We start from the raw sequence: 23,805 nt of genomic DNA on the forward strand, positions 1-23,805 counted from the left end.
TTCCTCCTTTTTGACCTTGAGGTGAACAATTAGGTTATTGGCTCGTATTAGTTATATTTCTTTTAATATTGGCATTTATAGCTATAAATTTCCCTCGCACTGCTGCCAATATATTTCAAAGGTTCTGATAAGCTACTCATTTGATTCTAGAAAATTTGAAATTCCCCTAATTCTTTCTATGAATCATTAATCCCTAACTCTTCACTGGATCATTATAGAATATATTGTTCAATCTTACTGTGTTTTTGTCGCTTGAATTTTAATTTTAATCCACTATGATCTTATAAGATAAGAGAAAAAATTCAAAATTACTGCACTTGTTAAGAGCTATTTTATGCCTATCAGGTGATCAATTTGGAGTAGTTCCCTAAGATGCTGAGAAGAATTTATATATCCCAGCTACTGTATGGAATATCCTATAGATGTTCATTCAGGCCACTTACTTTTTTCCCATTTATTTAACATGTACATTATGTCTAAAGTTTTTTGTTGAATATAAAATCGTAAGCGTTTATTTATTTTGTATGTGTATGCATACATGAGTGGCTGTGCATATGTCATGGTACATGTGGGGAGATCAAAGGACAACTCGTATCAGTTTTCTCTTTCCACCATGTGGGATCTGGGACCAAACTTATGTTGCTATCCTTGGTGGCAAATTCCTCTTTTCTTTTCTTTCTCTTTCTTCCTTCCTGTTTTTTTGAGACAGGGTTTCTCTGTGTAATAGCCCTGGCTATCCTGAACTTGCTTGTAGATCAAGTTGGCCTAGAACTCACGAAGATCCACCATCCTCTGACCTCTGCCTCCCAAGTGCCCAGCACCCAAGTGCCCTTTTGTGGTGTCTGGAGGCAGTGTGGTTCTGTATAGTGTATCTATTGTCAAATGGAGTATGGAAGTCATGTATAATATTCAGACTTACCTGCCCCTTTATGTCTAGTGGCACTTGTTTTGCTAAACCACCACACACAGCAATATTCGGCATACTTCTAACTATTGTATCTTGAAGGGCTTTTTTCCTTTATTAATATGTAGTGACCATTACCACTTCTAAATTTTGCTTAAGGTCTGTTTTGTCAGATGTGAGATGCTTGTGTTTGGATCCCACTTGTTTGGAATATTATTTTATATACTTCCATTTTTAGTTATGCATGTATTTACCAGAGAGCTGAGTTGCATTTACCTTTTCTGTATATCAAAAGCCAGCTGACTCAATGAACTTTGTGACCTGTGGACTAGGAAGGTACCCATTTGCCCCAGAGGCACCCTAGATTGTATATTCTAAAGTGAACAAATGTCCAAACCACGAGGTGTCCCTTGAGTGCCTTAGAGAGTACAGGAAGCAAAGTACTGAAGTCTGCACTTAAAGGTACCAGGCACTGTCTGCCTGTCTCAGTATTTGAAGTTGCTGCCCAGCAGTACACTGAGGCGAGAACAAGCAGAAATCAGTGATCTGGCAAACTTGGGCTTAGAGTTCACAGTTCTGCTCACAGCTAACCACAACCACAGGGATGCAGGTCTGGACTGTGAAAAACTAGTCACAGGCATGGAGCTGACAGCCTCACAGTAACCCACAGGAACAGGACATGGAGCTGACAGCCGCACAGTAACCCACAGGAACAGGACATGGAGCTGACAGCCGCACAGTAACCCACAGGAACAGGACATGGAGCTGACAGCCTCACAGTAACCCACAGGAACAGGGCATGGAGCTGACAGCCTCACAATAACCCACAGGAACAGGACATGGAGCTGACAGCCTCACAGTAACCCACAGGAACAGGACATGGAGCTGAGAGCCGCACAGTAACCCACAGGAACAGGACATGGAGCTGACAGCCTCACAGTAACCCACAGGAACAGGACATGGAGCTGAGAGCCGCACAGTAACCCACAGGAACAGGACATGGAGCTGACAGACTCACAGTAACCCACAGGAACAGGACATGGAGCTGACAGCCGCACAGTAACCCACAGGGAACAGGGCATGGAGTTGACAGTCGCACAGTAACCCACAGGGAACAGCGGATGTTAGGGTTACTACTGCTGTGATGAAACACTATGACGAAAGAAACTTGGGGAGGAAAAGGTTTATTCACCTTACACTTCCACTCATATCTGGACACTAGCCCAAGGGGCATGTCCCATGAAAGTCTTCACTTACCAGGAAACTGGGATAGATGTGAGGACTTCCTATTGGGGCTCTAGGTGAGAGAAGTATGGGAGAATGGGGAAATAGAAGGATCCAGAGGGTCCTAGAAACTTACAAGAAGAATATTACAATAGGCAGATCTGGGCTCAGGGGTTCTGCTCAAACTATGGCACCAACCAAGGACAATACATGCAGCAAACATCAAACCCCTACCCAGATCTAGCCAATGGACAGGACATTCTCCACAGTTGAGTGGAGAGCGGGAACTTACTTTCACATGAATTCTGGTGCCTCATATTTGACCACATCCCCTTGAAAGGGAGACCTGGTGGCACTCAGAGGAAGATTAGCAGGCTATCAAGAAGAGACTTGAGGATTCCAAAATGGCGCCGACCAATAAGCCACGTATCTGATCTACTCCGAGGAGACCAGAGACATAAGAGGAGCAACAGATTGCTGGACTTTGAGAACTGTAGGTGAGTGGGGCCCCAAAGGACGCAGACCAAACAGGGGGCCTACCCCCCTGGGACAAGCAACATCCCGGAGGTACTAAACACACTCCCCAAACTCTGGAACGGAATCCATATGCAAACTGCAGCCTGTATATAAAGCACAGTCTCGCTGTTTGGGGAGGGGATTTTTCGGACTCCCCAGCCAGAGGAGTCTCAGTAAAGAGGGTGAATCTGCTCTAGGTCCTCCTTCCACACCACCCCAAACTGCGGAGGATACCCGCCTAGGCGGAGTGGAAACACAGGCGGCGGGACCCAACAGAGACAGCTAACGCGGGACTGCAGCTCGCTGGTCTTCCGGGGCCCAACCTAACATCGATCATAGTGGACTGAGCCTGCAAACAGCGGCAGTGAGAAACCAGCTTGGACTGCTTCCACAGACTTATCTGGAAACGTGAGTCATGCCTACAGCGATAGCTGAACATCATAGCCCTGCGGGAAGACCTGGTTCCGCTGGCTTCTGCCAGAGCTCTGCAACCCTATTGTTCCTACCCAGCTGCATGGCATTGGCTCTGCACTCCCTGAACAAAGGAGTCTAGCCGGGGCTCCTGGCCCTGAGCAAGGCAGGCACTCCCACATTATAGGGAGACTAGACGTGGGTGGGTCGTGCTTGCACTGTCTAATTGCTGACCTACAGCGTTGGAGGAGTGCCATAGCCTGGCGGGAAGATCTGGTTCCGCGGGCGACCGCCAGGGCTCTGCAACCTTAAGCTCCCTTACCTCCCAGCTACAAGGCTCTCCCCCTGCACTCCTGGATCTAGAGAGCCTAGCTGGGGCTCCTGGCCCCAACAAGGCAGGTACTCTCACATTATCGAGAGACAAACCGTGGGTCTTGTTCGCAGTGTCTAATTGCTGACCAAGAGCGACCTTGGTCCCTCCAGGCATATAGTTCTGGGAGAGGTTGGACACTGCTACAGAGTATAGATACAGAGCTAAAAGACAGCTGCAGCCCAGAAGATCTGAACTACCTGGGGTGTGGACTACAAAGCCACAGGAAGGACAGGTAGCTGGGATCAACTTACGCAACCAGAACGTTTGTGTGCAGACCTTATTCTAGGTCCCAAAACTGCTGTTCTGAATTACAGCAGTAATGTCCAAACAGATATCTACTCTGGCTGACTCAGCCTGGATCCAAAGGTGCAGAGGAAAATCACCAGGAGTGACACCAGATCACCTACCTGTTCCACGGAAATACTCCCTGATCCCCACAGGCAAAATCACCTGACCTATAATCAGTCATCAATTAACCACTCTCAACCAGCGAAGGTCACTACAAAATACCTTCCAACATCAGAGCCATCAAAATGACAAGAGGACAGCGAAAGAACACTAACAAAAACCAAAGCAATTTGGCATGTCCGAATCCCAACAATCCCAATGAAAACAACCTAGAGAACCAAACAGCAATGGATAGGCAAGAAAATGACCTCAAGTCCTTAGTAAAGAAGATGATAAGGGAAGAAACAAATAAAATCTGTAAAAATATGCAGGAGGAGGCAAACAAGAGGGCTGAAGAGTTAAAAAAGTCATATAAAGAGGCGCTTGAAGAATATCAGAAAAATATAAATAACTAGATGAAGGAAATGATTAAAACAGTACAAGACATGAAGATAAAAATGGAAGCTATGATGCAGGAACACACAGAAGAAAAACGTGATCAAGAGGCTTCAAAGAAGAAAGCAAACATCTCAGAGGTGGCCTTATCTAACAGATTGCAAGAAATGGAAGAACGAATATCGGGACTTGAAGATACAATCGCAGAACTGGAAACAACCATTCAGGGAAATGCTAAATCTGAAAAGTTCCTAACACAGACCATTCAAGAACTAAAAGACAACATGAAAAGACAAAACTTGAGAATAATAGGGATACAGGAAAGAGTAGACAGCCGACTCCACAGCCCAGAACACATCTTTAATCAAATAATGGAAGAAAATTTCCGCAATTTGAAGAAGGAGATGCATACGAGCATACAAGAGGCCTACAGAACACCAAATAGAATAGACTTGAAAAGAAAATCTTCCCGCCACATAATAATAACAACACAAAATATACAGAACAAGAAAAAAATATTGAAAGCGGCAAGAGAAAAAGGCCGAGTAACATATGAAGGCAAACCTATCAGAATTACTCCTGACTTCTCAGTAGAGACCATGAAAGCCAGAAGGGCCTGGACAGAGGTTCTGCAAACCCTAAGAGAACACAGATAGCAGGCAAGACTACTATATCCAGCAAAATTGTCAATAACCATTGATGGAGAAGACAAGTTATTTCATGACAAAAAAAATTCAAACAGTACCTAGCCACAAATCCGGCTTTACAGAAGCTATTAGAAGGAAAACTCCACCCCAACTGGTCAAACTACAACCAAAACTACATAGGAAATAGGTAACTATACCATTGCAAAATCACAACCTCACAAAATCTCGACTGTTACAAATAACAAAAATGAAGGGACTTACCAATCACTGGTCATTAATATCTCTCAATGTCAATGGTCTCAGTTCTCCAATAAAAAGACACAGACTAACGGAGTGGATGCATAAACATGACCCAACATTCTTCTGCATTCAAGAAACACACCTCAACCACAAGGACAGACATTGCCTCAGAGTAAAAGGTTGGGGAAAAATATTCCAAGCAAATGGTCACAAGAAACAAGCTGGGGTAGCTATTCTAATATCTAATAAAATACACTTTCAACCAAAATTAATCAAACGAGATGAGGATGGACACTTCGTACTCGTCAAAGGTAAAGTCAACCAAGAAGACATCACAATTTTGAACATCTATGCTCCGAATACAAGGGCTCCCACATTTATAAAAGAGTTATTAACAAAGCTTGCCACACTCATCGATACCCACACATTAATAGTGGGAGACTTCAACACTCCTCTTTCACTCAAGGATAGGTCTTTGAATCAAAAAATAAGTCGGGAAATAACCTCATTAACCAATGTCATGAATCAAATGGATCTAACAGATATCTACAGAACTTTCCACCCAAATGCAAAGGATTATACCTTTTTCTCAGCACCCCATGGAACGTTCTCTAGAATTGATCACATAGTTGGTCATGAAGCAAACCTCAATAGATACAAGAGGATTGAAATAATCGCTTGTATCTTATCAAATCACCATGGTCTAAGGCTGGACTTCAACAACAGAAATAACAAAAAGCATACTAACACATGGAAACTAAACAACTTTCTACTTAATGACACATGGGTCACGGAAGAAATAAGGGAAGAAATAAAAGACTTCCTGAAATTCAATGAAAATGATGGAACAACATACCCAAATTTGTGAGACACATTGAAAGCAGTGCTAAGAGGAAAATTCATAGCACTAAGCACCTTCAAAAAGAAAAAGGAATCATCCCACATAAACAACCTAACAACACATCTGGAAACTCTAGAAAAAAAAAGAAGCAGAAACACCCAAGAGGAGTAGACGCCTAGAAATAATCAAACTCAGGGCTGAAATCAATAAATTAGAAACAAAGAGAACAATCCAAAGAATCAACAAAACCAAGAGCTTGTTCTTTGAGAAAATTAACAAGATACACAAACCGTTAGCCAATCTAACTAAAAGACAGAGAAACACTATCCAAATTAACAAAATCAGAAATGAAAATGGAGACATAAGAACAGACACCGAAGAAATACAAAGAATCGTAAGAACCTACTTTAAAGGCATTTATGCTACAAAATTCGAAAATTTAAGAGAAATGGACAAATTTCTTGACCGATTCCATTTGCCAAAATTGAACCAAGACCAGAAAAACAAATTAAATAGCCCTATTTCACCTACAGAAATAGAAGCAACCATTGATAGTCTCCCAACCAAAAAAAGCCCAGGGCCAGATGGTTTCAGCGCAGAATTCTACCAGTCCTTCAAAGAGGAGCTAATACCGATACTATCCAAGCTATTCCGAAAGATAGAAATGGACAGAATATTACCAAATTCCTTCTATGAGGCCACAGTCACATTGATACCTAAACCTCACAAAGACCCAACAAAAAAAGAGAATTTCAGACCAATTTCTCTTATGAACATTGATGCAAAAATACTCAACAATATACTCGCAAAGCCAGGGGAGAAGAATCTAGTCACAGAAGCAGAAGGGCCTTTCTGCAGCCTGTTTTACACTCTGAGGAGCAGTGCAGGGTGTGCTCTGGAGCGGCACCACAGCAATGTTTCTGACACACACCATTTATGCTGGGAGCCAGTCTGCATTTTTTTCCTTTAAATGATATAAAATCAGTGGTATTCTGGTAAATTGCCCTTTTGTGCAATAAAGATCATGTTAATATTTTTCTTAAAATTTCTTTGAATAATTCAACCTAAAATACTTTTTTCTGAGACTAGCTACAACAGTAGTATCTTTAAACAAATACCATTTAACTCAAATTTTAAAAATGATTATATATAACGTTTAAGAGTTTTCTTCTTGCCATATCAAACTTCTAAATACTTTACCTAGCACATGCCAACAATTACCAATTTAGGAGCTTGTCAACACCCTGAAAGGGACATTTTAGAGAGAAATGCACTGTGTTTTTGCCACAAGAAGTACTGAATACGATACTGCTGTTCATATACCCGAAGACCTAGCAATTCCACACCTAAGGCATATGCCCCAGCCTATAGCACTGAGTCTCAAACCAGTCTCACCACCCACTCATAGGAGCATGTTAAGACACCAAAATTCTCGGGAGCCACCCTAAACCTGCTAAATCAGAAAGGCAATAATGTTTTAACAAGTCCTCCAGTGACTCTGATGTCTGATAAATGGGTAAAGTGTAGCATTAACACAACAAAGGCCTTTTAATACAGAAGATGAATGAAAATATTCCAGCTACATTTATAATACCAATAAAACTAGAGCATACATCTGACCAATAACATAAGTCTATGATATACTTTATAGAGGTCAAAGCAGCAATAGTATATTATTTAAGAAAGAAAATTTTGTATGATAAAGCAATAGTTTTAAAACAATAAAACTATTTTTAAAACAAAACCCCTTTTTCATTCTCTACAGTTTACCTCAGAGGGAGCAGGGGGACGGGTAAGGATGTTATTTCCAGGAAGTATAACTATAATGGCAACAATTTATCTCTTAAGTGGTAAAGTCATTGGCTTTTGAATGCCATTTTTATTACTATATAATCCTATGCATATCAAATACTGCACGATATATTTTAAGTCCAGAAAATAAAAATAATGCTAATATTTATAGATAGCCATTACTTTAAATGATAATGCGATTTCACCTAAATGTTAACAAACTTAAGTTATGATACTGTCATTTTGTTACTAGGAAATTATGTAATTGCAGTATGAAATTCTCAAAACATTTTAAAAATTATTTTAAAATAAAATTCAAAGACATGAGAAAGCATGAAATAAGCTATATAGTGGAGTAAATGCACAATAGAAGACTAGGAGAAAATAAACTGACATGTTATTGATATTATTATTCAGAACTTTACATTTTCTTTATACACCTAACATTTTCTTCTGTATAATAAATTCCATTAGAATTGTTATAGATTTGAAAGTGTTGCTGAGCCAATAAGTAACTTTTAAATTATTTTTTAAATACTAATTTTTTTCCAAAGTGGATAGGATTGGCATTTCATAGATATTTGGTTTTAATTTATAAACTATATAACTCCAGGGTTTATGTTTTCTGCCATAAAACTGCATGTCTGCATAGTTATCACTCCTGATTAAACAATTTAATTTATTTATAAGGGGAAAATCATCATAGAAAACCATGGTCTAATTAGACCTAGAATAAAACAAGAACCTAGAATAAAACAAGAACAAAAAATTAAATTTATTGGGCTAGAGAGATGGCTCGGTGGTTAAGAGCACTGGCTTGCTCTTCCAGAGGGTCTGAGTTCAATTCCTAGTAACCACATGGTGGCTCACAACCATCTGTAATAGAATCTGATTCCTCTTGTGGTGTGCCTGAAGACAGAGCACTCATACACATAAAAACAAACAAATAAATATTAAAATGTTTTATCTATTGTTCACTGGCTTTTATTAATGCAAAAGAAAGACACAAATTCTGCCATATTTCCTGCCACAGTGAGAAGTCATCAGAAAGGCAACTAAGGTTTGTTACATACCTCTTTCTCCAATATCCTAGCAATCTCACCAAGGGTCCGATCCAAAGCTGAAGCCTTATTGTTCGCCCAGGAACCACTGTCTTGTGCTTGAAGTTGTTTTACAAGATCTTTGGCTAATCTTTGGAGCCTTTAATAAAAAATAAAAAAACTGCATTAATCAAATATATATGAATATATGTATATTTTATTTTTAGATTATAGACTTCATTTTCTAGATCATAAGACTCCTCAGACAGGAAACCGAGGTTTAACCTCTCACAGCAGTCTTCCCCTTCTTCCTTTTACTTCTCAGTGTCATTAAGCCAATGAGTTGCCAGATGGGCTTCCAGACAGTCCCCAAATCTATTTTCCTCTCTTGTCTGTCTTCAGACTTTTCAGATTCACAAGACAGAACTATAATCAAATTCTTTAGAATTTCTTACACATTCCGCCTGTTGTTTCATTTGTTACTTCCATTAGATAAGCCCTAGCAATGGTAATAATATCAATTTAGCTCCTACCATAAGATAGCCAATCTTGAGTACATTAATCTATTTAGTTGACTCAAAAAACAAACCTCTGAGTCTTTTCCACTCATGACTCTCTGAGATAGTCATGCAGTGCTGAAGATTCATACTCTCACTAACTCTCACAACTGCACAGTCCCCTAGTCGCTACACACTTGATTCACACCACTCATGTGAGCCTTTTTTTTTTCCTCTTTTGCCTTTATACAAGTTTATACTTCATACAGAGAAGAGAGCTACTAGAAGAAAAATAAGTCCCACCACTATCTGTGATCACCTATCTCTCATTTTTTTCTCTTATTACATCCCAGAGGATCCCCTCTTCATTATTAGAGTTAAATCCTCTATACAAACTGCGATGCATGAGGTCCTTCTGGATCTCAGTTCTTTTCTTCCTTCCTTAGTGTCTTTGAAAATGTTCTTCATTTCTTCTGAAATGCTTTCTCCACTCTCAGATTACATAGGAAATGCCTACTTATCTATTTTTTGCACAGAAGTCACCTTCTATACTTTGGCTATTTTTAAAATCACAAACAAATTAAGTACTTAACTAGCTGTTCAATGTGTGCTTTTCCCATGAGGAGATTTCTACTGTGACGTATGCGCTTTATTTGCATAATCTAACATGGTCATTTCTAGGACCATATGGCTATTGAGCACATGGAGCATAGTAAGCACCGAATGCTAAGTTGTATTGAACTTTAATAATTTAGTGGTAATGTGTGACTAGAAGCTATTGAATTAGGCACTGCAAAAGCAGATGTAATTTATACTATATTGTTCATCTATTGTGTGCTGATTGAGTTATCAGAGTAGCTGGCTCTAAAAGTAGAGTAGTACCCCAATTTTAGAACCAAACAAGTTTATGCCAAGTTTTCTCTAAACCCTGGTCTGGGTAAGGTTGGCCCCTTTCTCTGTAACAGAGAGAGGGAAAGATAACAAGAAGCTTGCGTCCTCAAGAACAGCTAGACAGTGAGCCAGTTCCAACAGAGGTGACTATTATTTATCCCCAAATATAAAAATGCCTACAGTGGGAACATGAAGTCAGATGGTCAGCCATAGGAAGCTCATCCACGGACAAAAATTCAATCAGGAACTCTAGATGACTGTTCAACTTCTTCAGTTTTCTGCTGGATGTTGTGAGCACCAGAATTAATTATGCTATCTATCTGCTGCTATTTGTCCCTTTACTTAAAAGCCTCAACTATGGGAAAGTGAATAGTGTTGACAAGAAATTTAACCTTTAATCATAACAATATTCATTAACCTAATAGGCTTCAAAATAACTTCATGTACAAGATCTTCTTAGGTCATCTTAGTAACACTGTCAGTTAGTTCTTCCTAACTGAGGAAGCTAAGGTTCAGGGAAGTTGGATGACTTTCTCGGGGCCAATCAGCTGGGAAAATGTACTACTGGGACTCAAACATTTGATCTCAACTCTCATGCCACACTAGTTAACTCAAATAAGGAAGATTGGTTCATAAATGAACAATTTTGTAGAATATAATTTCACTTAAAATTTATTCATGTAAAATTTAAAAAACTGTCACAACAGTGGGCTATAGTTTTAAGTTTCATTTATCTATATGTTTATTTCAGTAACTAAAAAAAAAAAAAACCATATAAATTCTAAAACCCAAGTACCTATGCTTGAAATTTGGAGCCAGCATATCATGTGTATTAGCTCTAAAGATCTTATTTAACATTTCTACAATATGATCTCTAAAAGCTGGAATTCTCACATTTTCTCTCTCTCTCTCCCTCTCTCCCTCCCTCCCTCCCTATCTCTTCTTCTTTTACCCTTCTCCCTCCCTCTTCTTCTCCAGACCTTTTGAGATTGCCCTTAATACCATTCACTATAATAAGACAATGAATAAAGCATTAACTAAGTCAACTATCATTACTATACCTTAACAAGAAGTCTAGACTGAACAAAAGGAAAAGAGAAATACAAAATATAAAACCATACCTGCATCCTTTCCCTTCTAGTATAAAATAGACTCCCATCTGACACTAGTTATTGACTCTATCATGTTGAAGATCACTGGCAACAAACTCCACTGTGTGGTGGATAAGTAGCTACTTTGGCTTTTGGTTGAATGAAGTCTGCACAATATGTAACTGAATATCCAGTCATAATAACAGAAGCTAGCAGTATTCTTACAAAGAATGCTTACATTCCATTGGAAACCAGAAGTACTTAGGAAAGTACAGGGACCATTTTAATTCACAGAATGAAAGAAGCTTATATTTCACTGAGTTAAATCAATCTGAGGTTCATATGAACCTACCTTCAAGGAAAAATGCCAAATCAAGGGCGTACTTTAGTAACATGAGCTAAACTTCAGTGTCACTCCCTGGCCCTACTCAAGCACCACAGACAATATAGCCCCTTTCAAGAAAAACAAAACATCAGATTTTGATGGTTATTATTAATAATTATAGAGCAGTACCAATTTCAAGCTGAAACCTGTGTCTTCCCAAAGTCTAAGGAAAAGAGTGGCTTAGCGAATACAGCTTTCAACACAGAAATTGTTACTGTGGTTCCTTTTGACTCATAATTTTTTTTTTAATAGCAAAAGGCAAAAGTGGAGAGAGTAATTCTTTGCCTAATACATGAGAAGTGTCTGTCAGGTAAACGGCTTTATGGAGAATGTTAAGAGATGGACATTTTATTCTTAAAAATATGAATAAATTCCAACAACTCTAAACTCAAATTTGCCATTAACAGATATAAGTACAAAACAGTTTTTAGGGAATGATATCATTTTATGTTTACTTAAAATTACACATAATATATGTATATATTATACAATGTATGTATAACACACTAACACACACACACACACACACACACACACACACACACACACCTGGAGTCATAAGACTTGGGTAACAACACTTTGCCCCCAAATCAGGGACTATCTAACAAAAGCTCCAGTGGCAGGTATGGGAAACCTCCTTTTGAGTCGTTGGTCAGGAGAGTACAAGAGATTCTCCGAAGATAATGAGGCTGCTGCTGCTACCATTGGTGCTTTCCAGAAAAAAAGAAGGTAAGATCCTATTACTAAAGACACCCACATTTTGGATATTGTGGATGGGCAGTCTTGTTATGATCTTGGAGCCTCTTGCCTAAGGACTAGCTCTCATATTGTAAGAAGCCATGGAAACTGCCAAGGGAGAAAAGCATTCAGCATTCCAATCCCAATCAACACCTATGAACCAGCACAACAAGAATGGGAAGGCACTCTAATAGATGCAATAGTGGCACTTAAATCCTAGAGGTAAGTAATCCCCCTTTAACTAATTTAAGATCTGCTCAATAGGAGAGAATTCACACCTGGAACCATAAATTTAGCCAACTACCCATGGCTGTTGATGCTGGAACCTGGAAGGTACCTTACTGTTGCTATTTTCCTAAACCAGTATAATCTAAGTACATAGTGAGTGTAGCTCTCATCCCTCAGTTTGTTGCTGGTATCTTGTTATGGAAAACCACAGCATTTTCTATTTTTAAAGAACTTTGCAAATCATACACTTAGATGGGTATACTGGATGTACCTAATGTTATCAACTGTTCTACTACTAAGCACTTCTTCAATGGGAAGAGCTAGAAAAATGTATGCATACTATTTTACATATATAAATCTATAAGTATATTTATCCAGACATATTAGAAGATACACATTTTTCCAAATTAATCCACTACCAGAGAGTTTTACTATTCTCTCTGGCTTTATTAACTGTCCTCTTTAGTAGTTAGCAACCCATCTTTTGCCACCCTTAATATATTTATACATTTAGCCAATTATCCTCCAAAACGTATTGTCTATGTTGCTGTATATATGTTACTGTTCACACTTGAGCTTTTACTGCCCATTTGGGGATCGTGAATGTTCCTCACATATCTGAGTTCTAACATCATTTGCCATTGCTTCGCACCTCACCCTCACCCCTCAAGTGGCTCTGGCACAAGATGTCTTTCCAAAGAGAAACCTTACTCATTTTTACTGAATTCTCTTGAGCAGGCTACATTGTTTTATAATCTTCATACCAAAGTCTCTGCTCCAAACTACAAGTGCTGATATCCTATTTTGACCTGGTTGCCTCACTTAATGGCTTCAGTGGGGGATTTTCTTTTGAAAAAAGAAAAATAAAACCAGAGTGGGAAAGTATTGTTTTTACTTATAAGCAGGAAAAATTCTTTACATGTAGTATTTAGCTACCAAATTCATATAGGAAAGGCAGAAGAATGTCTGACTCACTCCCGCTATTGGTTTTATTTTCTTCCAGAAATAATATATTAACTTTTAAATGTTAAACTCATGGATTTCATTTATTTGAGTTGTTTTAATCAATCTGTGCAATTAATTATCCTTTGTGAAATCCTTACTACCCCATCTTTGACAAGTAGACTCTTTAAGCTGATGCCGAAGTTCTTTAATAGCACAACAGCAGTCTGTAACAGCTTCCTTGCCAGATGTGTGACAATGTATTCAGATGTGGTATCTCCCAATTATAAATACCGTTTTTTATTTTCATGAGAAATATTTCAGGCCATAAATGAGTGAGTACTAGTGAACACAATTGCCCTTAAGTCACTGTTTCTAAGCCTCTTTAATAGACAAATTGAGAAGTCAGTGTGTATACACACACACACACATGTGTAAAGGTGCAAACACACACGCAAAAATATATAACATGCAAAGTTTTTAAAAAGATAAAACACCTTGTAAATTCATACGGTCTTTACCTTTTGCTTCCTTTTGTACTAGATGGCAATCACAACAGAAACTCATACATTGCCAGCATGAAGAGACTAGGAAACTGCTCTACAGTGGGCAACTAGATCACAATTCCTCACAACAGCGTGGTTCCCCAGGACAACTAGCTGGAGCAACAGCCATATACTTTCAAAATACCATCTATCTTCACATCAAAACTAAAGGAATAAAATTATTTTCCCAACCCAAGGATCAGGGATAATTCTAGAAGGTGTGGTAGAAAGATTTTAAGAGCCAAAGGGAGTGACAACAGCAAACATGATTTCCAGATACAATAGGGCTGTTGCACAGAAGACCTCACTCACAGCAGCTCACAGTTTGAGAAGGTTAGTACATTGACCACCATGACAGGCAGGTAGGCAGGTAGGCAAACCTGGCATTGGAGCAATAACTGGGAATTTACATGTGATCAACACACATGGGACAGGCAGAGAGCTAATCAAATGGTGTAGGCTTTTTGAAATCTCACACCCACACCCCAGCGACACACCCTCTCCAACAAGACCATGCCTCCTAATGCTTCTTAAGCAGATCTACCACCTGAGGCCCAAGTTTCAAGCATTTGAGCCTACTGTGGCCATTCTCATTCAAACCACCACAGAGGAAGACCTTAAGTTCTATTTCTAATTGAAAAGCAATTGGTAACTGATGGCTGCTGGGAGAGGGAGTCAATTTCCTTAAGGGATGTGGTCCCAGGCTCAAGTTAATCGCCCTACACCCATGTATATACTGGCAGTATTGAGTGGACTCAGTAGGTTAAAAACAATAGCACATAAAGTTGAGAGGGAAAAATGGTAGGAAGGGATGGAGAGTTATTGGAAAGGGGTGAATGGGTGGTGGATTTGATCAAAACACATAATATGAAGTTCTCAAACAATAAAAAGATGATCACCCATTCAATTAGACCCCCAATTAAATTAACACAGTTCAAAATAGGTAAAGGGATGAGGACAATTGTTGGTCACTGTTTATAAAGGAGGAGAACTGGGAAGAACACGGATCTGAGCCTGCATCATCTTCTTTACCACATACATACACACAACAGCCTCGCAGGTGCAATATTATTAAAATTACCACAGGTACAAAAAACAATCTTTGGTAGATGTATTTACTCGTTGTCCCAACATTTAAACACCAATGCTATAAAATTAGTTGAACTATAGCCATTTTGTACATGTTATCTTCCTCATGGGAATTAGTTAATTTTAATTCTAAAGAAACTCTAAACTTAATATTCATTCTTACTCCTTATTTAATGTTTTCTTTCTTTAACGTTATTTTGATTATCTAAAGTTAATTAGATTTGAGTTGTTACTCCAAATATTTAATTGTAATTAATTGTAAAAGACAATTTCTAACTTTACAGAAATATTGAGCAAAAATTATTTAGTAGTTGTTAAGATCTAAGGAAAAATGTGTATGATTGCCTACAGGTCTTTAAAAAAAAACAATTACACAAAAGCAAGAATTAAAAGAACTGTGTTCCTTTAATGTTGATATGAAGATTGAAAATATTTTGAAGTATGCTGCTGTCACTCCTGCTAGTCCTCCCATGAGGAATGGAATGTTAGGAAGAGTGCAGAGGCTGCATGACTAATGGGGAGAAATGAAAACAGCTTACGCTACAGACCAGCTTCTAAAGCCTTGGGTTCCAACCCATGCAGAAAACAAAGACTGGTAAGAGTAAAAGGATTCTGAATGCAAAACCCAAAATTTAATTCAAAATTAAATTAGTATGAGATGTTTCTGTCAGTGCTTACCCATTTAGCAGCATGTGACTTCACTGTGGCCTTGGTTCTGAACATACAATATGCAAACTTGCATTGCACAAGCTGTCACACCACATTAAATCAATAACAATAACAAAAATAACAACAAAAATTACATGAAAAACCATGGCACAGATTAAGGACTACTGCACATTGTGAAGTGCAATGTTTTTATTAACATAAAGTTTCCTGCTCTCATACAAATATAATGCTTTAATTGTGGAAAATATACTTTACAGTGTCATTCCTAAGCACTGGAGTATCAAATTAAAATGTATTTGCAGTTTATTGTGCTAGAATGCTTGGATTTCAATGCTGCTGTTTGACGTGCTACCTTGAATATCACAAAAAAAAAATTGTAAAGTGAGTTTTATCTTTAAATTAGGACAAAATTTCCAACATTTTGTGAAAAGACCCCACATATACTCTTGCCATTTTATGTTACTTATTTATTCAAAGTGATATTCTTAACATTAAAAATTACAATGTCCAGTTTCAAGATATTGTTGCCATTGCCTAAAATGAGCAAGATTATGAGGAATAATATTAGGAGTTTCACTTCATACATGCTTATGTAAAGGGACCAAATGTATAGACATCAAAGTCAAATGCTAATTAAGTTAGAAACATGGAGTTTGAGAGAACAGTCTGGATTAAAGAAATAAATGTAAAATCCACCACTGTTTATATAATGTAAAGCCATGAAACTAAAAGATGCTACCAAGGAAGATATTCTCTAACTGATTTCTCAGACATCAAGAAAATGAGCTGAAACCAAACAAAAGATATGAAAACAGAGCACAGTCAACTAGGGAGAGAATTCTCAGAGTTTTCTAATAGAACTACATTGAAGACTACCAAAGAATCACATTTTGATAGCCACCACTTAGACAACCTCTTCCCACAGTGACTCGGGACATGGCCAAGTGACTTACTTTGCAGTTTTATATTCTTCACATAAGCAAATGTGAATGTGTACAAAAGATCTGAAGGTCCACTCAACAATGAAAGTCAGTTGTATGTAAGTCGGGCCCCCTGAGTGTTAGGCTTGAGGTTGAGATTAGCAATAGACAATCAGAAGCCGAGTAGAGTATAGAACTGAAGAGTGGTAGATCAACTGCGTCCTGTTCTCCACCAGCCATCAGTACTCACGAGCCTATGCTCAGCTTAGGCTTTTAAACTTCAACATGGGAAGGGAACATGTGACGCTTGTCATTCAGTGTCATGATGACCACAAGTGCCATTCTGAAACTAAGAAGTTCTAGTGTAAGCATTTGGCATCTAGACTAAGAAGCTAAACCCAGGAATGGGAAGAAAATGAGTCACTCAAGGAATTCCAGTAGAACTGTGATCAAAATAGAAAAAAAAAAATCTTTAAAATCATCCTTTAGCATGAGTCATAATGTGAATGACACTTTCAAAAGGTTCTAGAAAAAATTTAAAACTGAAATAATTACTCTTTTATTGAATTATCTGTAACTAGATAGAATTTTATGTTGTAAATTGAAAATAGAGATATAACTTGAAAATAAAGCCTGCCTTTTAACTAATAAGGAAATACACAATTTGATGAATCTGAATACAAAGTTTAAGAGTATCTGAGGAATGCGAATCTCCCTAACAATCTCCCACTGGGGAAGGAAAGTGCTTGTTTACTGGCAGAAGCCTAGTGAAAAGCATGTGCAAAGTCCTAAAACAACAACAAACATACATTTGTAGCTAGGACAGGGAGTATAATTTGCACTTCAATGAAAAATGAAGATATAGGGTACCATTTTCAAAATGGCAAATAATTTCAACATATCACAAGTGGGAAAAAAAAAAAAGCAACTAGAGAAGCTGGCCAAATGAAACTGCACACTAGGAAGCTGGCTTCTTTTCCTGTCCAGAAAAATTACTCATATACACAATGTCACATACACAAATTGTCTTAGTTAGGGTTTCTATTGTTGCAAGGAAACACCATGACCAAAAAGCAAGTTAGGGAGGAAAGTGTTTCTTTGGCTTATGCATCCACATTGTGTTCCATCGGTGAAGGAAGTCAGGCCAGGAACTCTAAAGGGCAGAAACCTGGAGGAGGCAGCTGATGCAGAGGCCATGGAGGGTACTGCTTACTGGCTTGCTCCCCTGGTGTGCTCAGCAAGCTTTCTTATAGAACCCAGGACTGGCCTGGGCTCTCTTCCATCAATCACTAATTAAGAAACCGTCTTACAAATCTTATGGAGGCATTTTCTCAATTGAGCTTCCCTCCCTTCAGATAACTAATATATGTTAGGTAAGACTAGCCAGCAGACAAATACACACTGTAGTACTGTCTGCAACAGCAAGAAAAAACACTGTGGGAGAGGGACAACAATATAATATGGGCAATTTAACAGAGAAATATTATGAATCATTGCTTAGGTAAAGATGTACATAAAATATGGAGAGAAAAACAAATGTAAACTAAATTGTTTACAACTCTTTCTTGCAAATAAATGAGTTTAAAGCAAGAGAGATAAAGTAGAGATATAGATTAAGAACTAAACATAACTGTGGATGTTTGTGTTTATGTATACATATGTACACATACATGTAGACATATAAGTCTTAGAAAAAAAGACAAGATATGAAATAAGGCATCTTAAAGGAGTAAAAGTATATTTCAAAAATAAAGACCATTCAACTATGAGTTTGCTTAAAGCATGGTTGGCAAATTAAATGTCCCTATCTACCTGTTATTGTCTATTTTAAAATAAAAATTCATTTGTATTATGTGAAAATCAGGCTTCATTAGAGCAAAGCCACAGCACACATTATGTCACTTCTTAAGGCTCATAAAAATCTAAAATATTTTACAATCTGCACCCTTGTCTGAATATAGTATGTACTCCTGGACTCAGATGGTAATAAAATGCAGATAAAATTTAAAAAATCCAAATTTTCAAGTTAGAAATCAATGAATAATATAAATAACTATCACAGGTTTAAGTGTTTGACCATTTGGGTCCTAGCCTGTGGTGCTGCTTTGGGAAGTTTTGTGTGTGTGTGTATGTGTGTGTGTGTGTGTGTGTGTGTGTGTGTGTGTGTGTGTAAGTTAATTATTATAATTAACTAAAACTATTAGGAAAAACTTCATACTTACTAAATATTTTTAAATTACTTATAAATGACAAGTTAAAACAAAAATAAAATTAATTACATAGAAATTAATAAAAACAAATAACTCAAATATTTATAAGTACATGAAAAAATAGTTTTTTTGGTTGGTTTGTTGGTTTTGAGACAGGGCCTCACTGTATCCATGGCTAGTCGAGAACTCACTACGTAGATCAGGATGGTCTCGTATTAGTGAGATCTGCCGACCTCTGCCTCCAGAGTGTTGGGATTGAAGGTGTGTGCCACCACACCTGGCATCTAACACATGTAAAAGCAATCATTAGAAAAGGACCACCACCACCACCACCCAATCTCTGATTGGGTGATCTTGATCTCTGACTGTGATACACGCCTGTATCTAGTAGGTACTGGGTATCTCTGAGGAGCTGGGTTTGGCTTGCCTGACATGGGCCAGGGAGGGGCACAGGAAGGGATGGAAGTTAATTAAATGTTTATTGATTTACCAAGATGTCAATCTCATGCCACCACAGCTGTGAGCAGCTCCTACTGGAATCACCATGGTGGACGGGAACCTCCAGCTGTAAACCAAAGTAAAGCCCTCTCTCCAGTTTCTCCTTGTTAGGGATTCTGTTACAGTGTCTAGAGAAGTAACTAATATAGGTGGATAATGAATATAAAATTATAATAAATATAACTTTCTGTGCTGTGTTTGGTTAATTAAATAAAAACAACTCACAAATATACAGAGCTCTGCAATTTATTAATAATAAGGCAATTCAGGCCAACTGGCAAAATACTTGAACAGATACTTGTCATAAGAATACGTATGAATGACCTTTAAATATAAGAAAAGATAAACGGTTCCATTAGTCATCAGGGAAATTCTAGCTAAAATAATGAAATAATAATATATTACCCACTTTAAAGTCTAAAATTAAAGTGATATAAATGTTATCATGACTTTCAAATAAAGCAACAGCTCCTATCTTGCTGGGGGAAAGGGTCTGATGCACTCTCGCAGCCTCATACATACAAACAGGCAGGCCTGTGGCCCACAACTAGATATTTTGCCAAGAGCAACAAAAACTAAACTCCAAAACCTATTTCCCAACCTGCGAAACAGCCCAAGTGTTCCTGATCAGCAGAAGAATAGATGAACAGTCTGACTCTGACAGCTCCATGTCAGCTAAACAGGAATGAACTGCTGAACACAGCAAAGGAAAATCTAAAACACGAGGCTGAATGAAAGAAGGCTGACTCCTGCTACAGAGGAGAAGAGACACTGTTTCTGGATGCCAGAGAGAAGACTGACTGAAAAGACAGGTGAGAAGAGAACAAACTGCTCTGAACTTTTGACAGTATTTGTGTTATACCCGTTTATGCATTTATCAAAATGTGTAACTTCTATACTTTTTGTTTTGTTTGTTTGTTTGTTTGTTTTTTGGAGACAGGATTTCTCTGTGTAACAGAGCCCTTGGTTGTCCTGGACTCACTTTGTAGATCAGGCTGGCCTCAAACTCATAGAGATACGCTTGTCTCTGCCTCCAAAAACTGCAAGAAATACACAAATGACAGACTCTACTTATAGTATGTATCCTGAGGAATTGAAAGAGAAAAATATGGATGATATGGTCACATTACTCCTCTGCCTCAAAATCTGATGGATTGATAATGGGTAAAAGAATGCAAAGAGAGATATATTTGATAAACTAAAAGAAGAAAATAGTTGAAGAATGCATACTTTTATACAATATTCCAAGCTGCTCAGAAAATATGAAATTTTTTACAATGGAAATATTGGAGAACATACAGAGATGTATGTACCCTTATGACTATATTACATATAACTTTGTAATCAGTGAACAGTAATATACTTTTTAAGCAAGGGCAGTTATAATGCTGGTTGAATTATACAAAGACGAAAACTCCAAATTCTAAAGTTAGAAATCAATGAATAATATATAATTTATAATTAACTAAAACTATTAGGAAAAAACTTTAACTTAAGTATTATTAAATTATTTATAAGTAATTTGGATTGAAATGAAAAATAAAATTAATTACACAGAAATAAAAACAATTTAAAAATTATAAGTACATGAAAAAATAGTTTTAGAGTTTCTGTTTGAGACAGGGCCTCATTGTATCCATGGCTGGTCAGAACTCACTATGTAGATCAGCATGGTCTTTTATTAATGAGATCTGCCCACCTCTGCCTCCAGAGTGCTAGGATGAAAGGTATGTGCCATTATACCTTGATTCTAACATATGTAAAAACAACTATTGGAAAGGACCACCACCACCACATATATAAATCTCTGAACTCAGTGTTATGATGTATGCCTGTATCTCAGCATAGAGGCAAAAGGATCATGGCAAGTTTATTGCAGTGTGGTCTAGATGGAGTGCTTCAGGCCAGGCTACACAGTATCTAAAATAAAATAAAATAATAATAAAAACAAAACAAACAAGAACCTACCAATTTGCATAAAACTTCCTTTATTAGCAAAAAAAATGAACGGTTAATTGAGAATTAAATAAAATGATACATATATAAAAATTCATACAATGGACTACAAATTAACTTTTAAAAAAAGAGAACAATAAAAAATATTCTGGAAAAAGCGAATAATGGCATCTACTTCAATTTTTACTATTTCTGAAAATATCTGTACCCAAGTTTTTTTGTTTCTAATATTTCTGTTTTGATTGTTGTGATATCAGGATAACTGTTGCCTCATAAAATGAATTAGGTAGTCACAACTCCCAAATGGATTAGGAGCATTTCCTCTTTAACTGTGACTAGTGAGCAGATCTTGGCCACACAGTATATTCCGTTCTAGAGAGTTATTAGTTCTTGATGACATTTCTTTTATAGACACAGCCCCAGTCCATTATGCATTTTCTTGTATAAAATTGGCCGAATATGTCTTTCAAGGAATAACTTCTTTCATCTAAGTCATCAAGCTAGTGTACAATAGAGTTATTCTTTTTGTTGACATATTGTCCTTTTAATGAACTTGGGCTCTACAGTGCTGTCTTATTTTCTATTTGACGTTAGTTATGCTGCATCCTTATTTCATTTTCTTTTTTAGCCTGGCTACAGGTTTGTCGATTTTGTTTTTATATATTATTGTATACCATGTATACCAAGGGGTTTCACTGTGCTGTCTCCATGAACAGGCATGATAAACTTTGATCGGATTCACTCCCTGTGCTAACGTTCTTGTCACCCTGCCTTTTTATCGTTCTCTCCCCAGTCCCCACTGTACCATTTATCTTTCTTCTCTTTTCTTTTCTTCTCCTTTCTTTTCCTTTCTTTTCTTTTCCATACTGGATCCCACACAAGAAACATTAGTATCTGTGGTGGTGGCTTATTTTACTTAAACAAAGAGCTTCAGCTTCATTATTTTATCCCTCATGGTTGAGTAAAACTGCACTTTGTTTACGTCATATTTGATGAGAAAGAAGCTAAGCTGACCCACAGCATGGCTATGATAACCTGTGCCATGATGACTGAGCGTGGAGCGACCCTCTACAGTCAGCTGACTGTGCCATGACGACTGAGCGTGGAGCAACCCTCTACAGTCAGCTGACTGTGGCTGTTTAATCTACAGACGCAGAACTGGTAAAAATGAATCATGTCAGATGTCTGTCTTCAGTTCTTTGAAAAGATTTTCATATTGGCTGGACTAATCTCTTTCCTATAGGCAATGAAAGTGTCCTGTATATTTATGGTCAGGTGTACTTTTCCACATTGAAAAGCATCTGCTTAGTTCTACTGTCTGCTTTTGTTGATTGGATTATCTGGTCTTCTAGAAATGAATTCTACCAGATCAGTAGCTGTTAAAGAATTTCTTGTACTTTGTAGGCTGTCTTTATTGTTTCTGTTACTATGCTAAACTTTTTTTCTTTTAAATTTCATGCAATCTCATTTGTCAATTCTTTTTTCTTCTTCTCCAAGAAAGGGTTTCTCTGTATAGCCCTGGCTGTCCTGGACTCCATTTGTAGACCAGGCTGGCCTGGAACTAGTTACCATCCCCCAGCCCCTACTTCCCAGGTGCTACAGCTACCACAGCTGAGAACGGGACGCCAAGGCCTGCCTTTGCCTCCCAAGGACCTGGATTAAAGGTGTGCGCCACCATGCCAGCCTCATTGTCAGTGCTTGATCTTATTACCTAAGATAGGAAGCTCAATTTAGATAGTCACTACCTACACCTATTACCTGGAAATGTTCTCCAATGTTTTCTTCTTGTAGTTTCACATTTCTATCATACTAAAGTAAGTTATGTTTTTGAGTCCCCACTACACACTCTGAATTGATTTCTGAATTGAGTGAGCAACAGGAATTTAGGTCTAATTTTTTACACTTCGAAAGCCTGTTTTCCTACCACCACGAACTAAATTGTCTTTCTTGCTTATGTCCTTTTGTTTACCTTAGTGAAGAATAAATAGCATTTTAAGCTTACTTTTGGATCAACTACACTATTCAACAGTCTACATGCCTGTTTTTATCCAAGTGCCATGCTGGTTTTGTTAATGTAGCTCTAGAGTACAGTTTGAAGTAAAGTATTGTGATACATTTAATAGTGCTTATAGTTTAGATTTATTTGGCTATTCAAAGTTTCCACATGAAATTTAGGATATATGTTCTATTTCTGTGGTATTTTGATTAAGATTGCATTAAATCTGTATACAGATTTAGTAACATGACTATTTTAACAACAGTCTGTCAAACCATGAACACAAGAGGCCTCTGCATCTTCCAGTGTCTTCTATTTCTTCTTTCAGTGCCTTATAGCTTCCTCTGTGGAGTTCTTCAGTATCTGGCTAAGTTTATACC

At 37.7% G+C, this 23,805-nt stretch overlaps 1 protein-coding gene across 3 annotated transcripts in view; it reads right to left on the minus strand.

The window, feature by feature from the left end:
* Positions 1 to 23,805, minus strand: part of Scaper (S-phase cyclin A associated protein in the ER) — a 315,920-nt gene that overhangs the window by 166,608 nt on the left and 125,507 nt on the right. For all 3 annotated transcript variants that reach the window (XM_051156493.1, XM_051156492.1, XM_051156489.1), the window contains one exon: positions 8,804 to 8,930. In XM_051156493.1, coding sequence (XP_051012450.1) covers positions 8,804 to 8,930 — 127 coding nt within the window. The remainder of the gene's footprint in view (positions 1 to 8,803; positions 8,931 to 23,805) is intronic.

The sequence above is a fragment of the Acomys russatus genome, chromosome 14, assembly GCF_903995435.1.
Source record: "Acomys russatus chromosome 14, mAcoRus1.1, whole genome shotgun sequence".
NCBI lineage: Eukaryota > Metazoa > Chordata > Mammalia > Rodentia > Muridae > Acomys > Acomys russatus.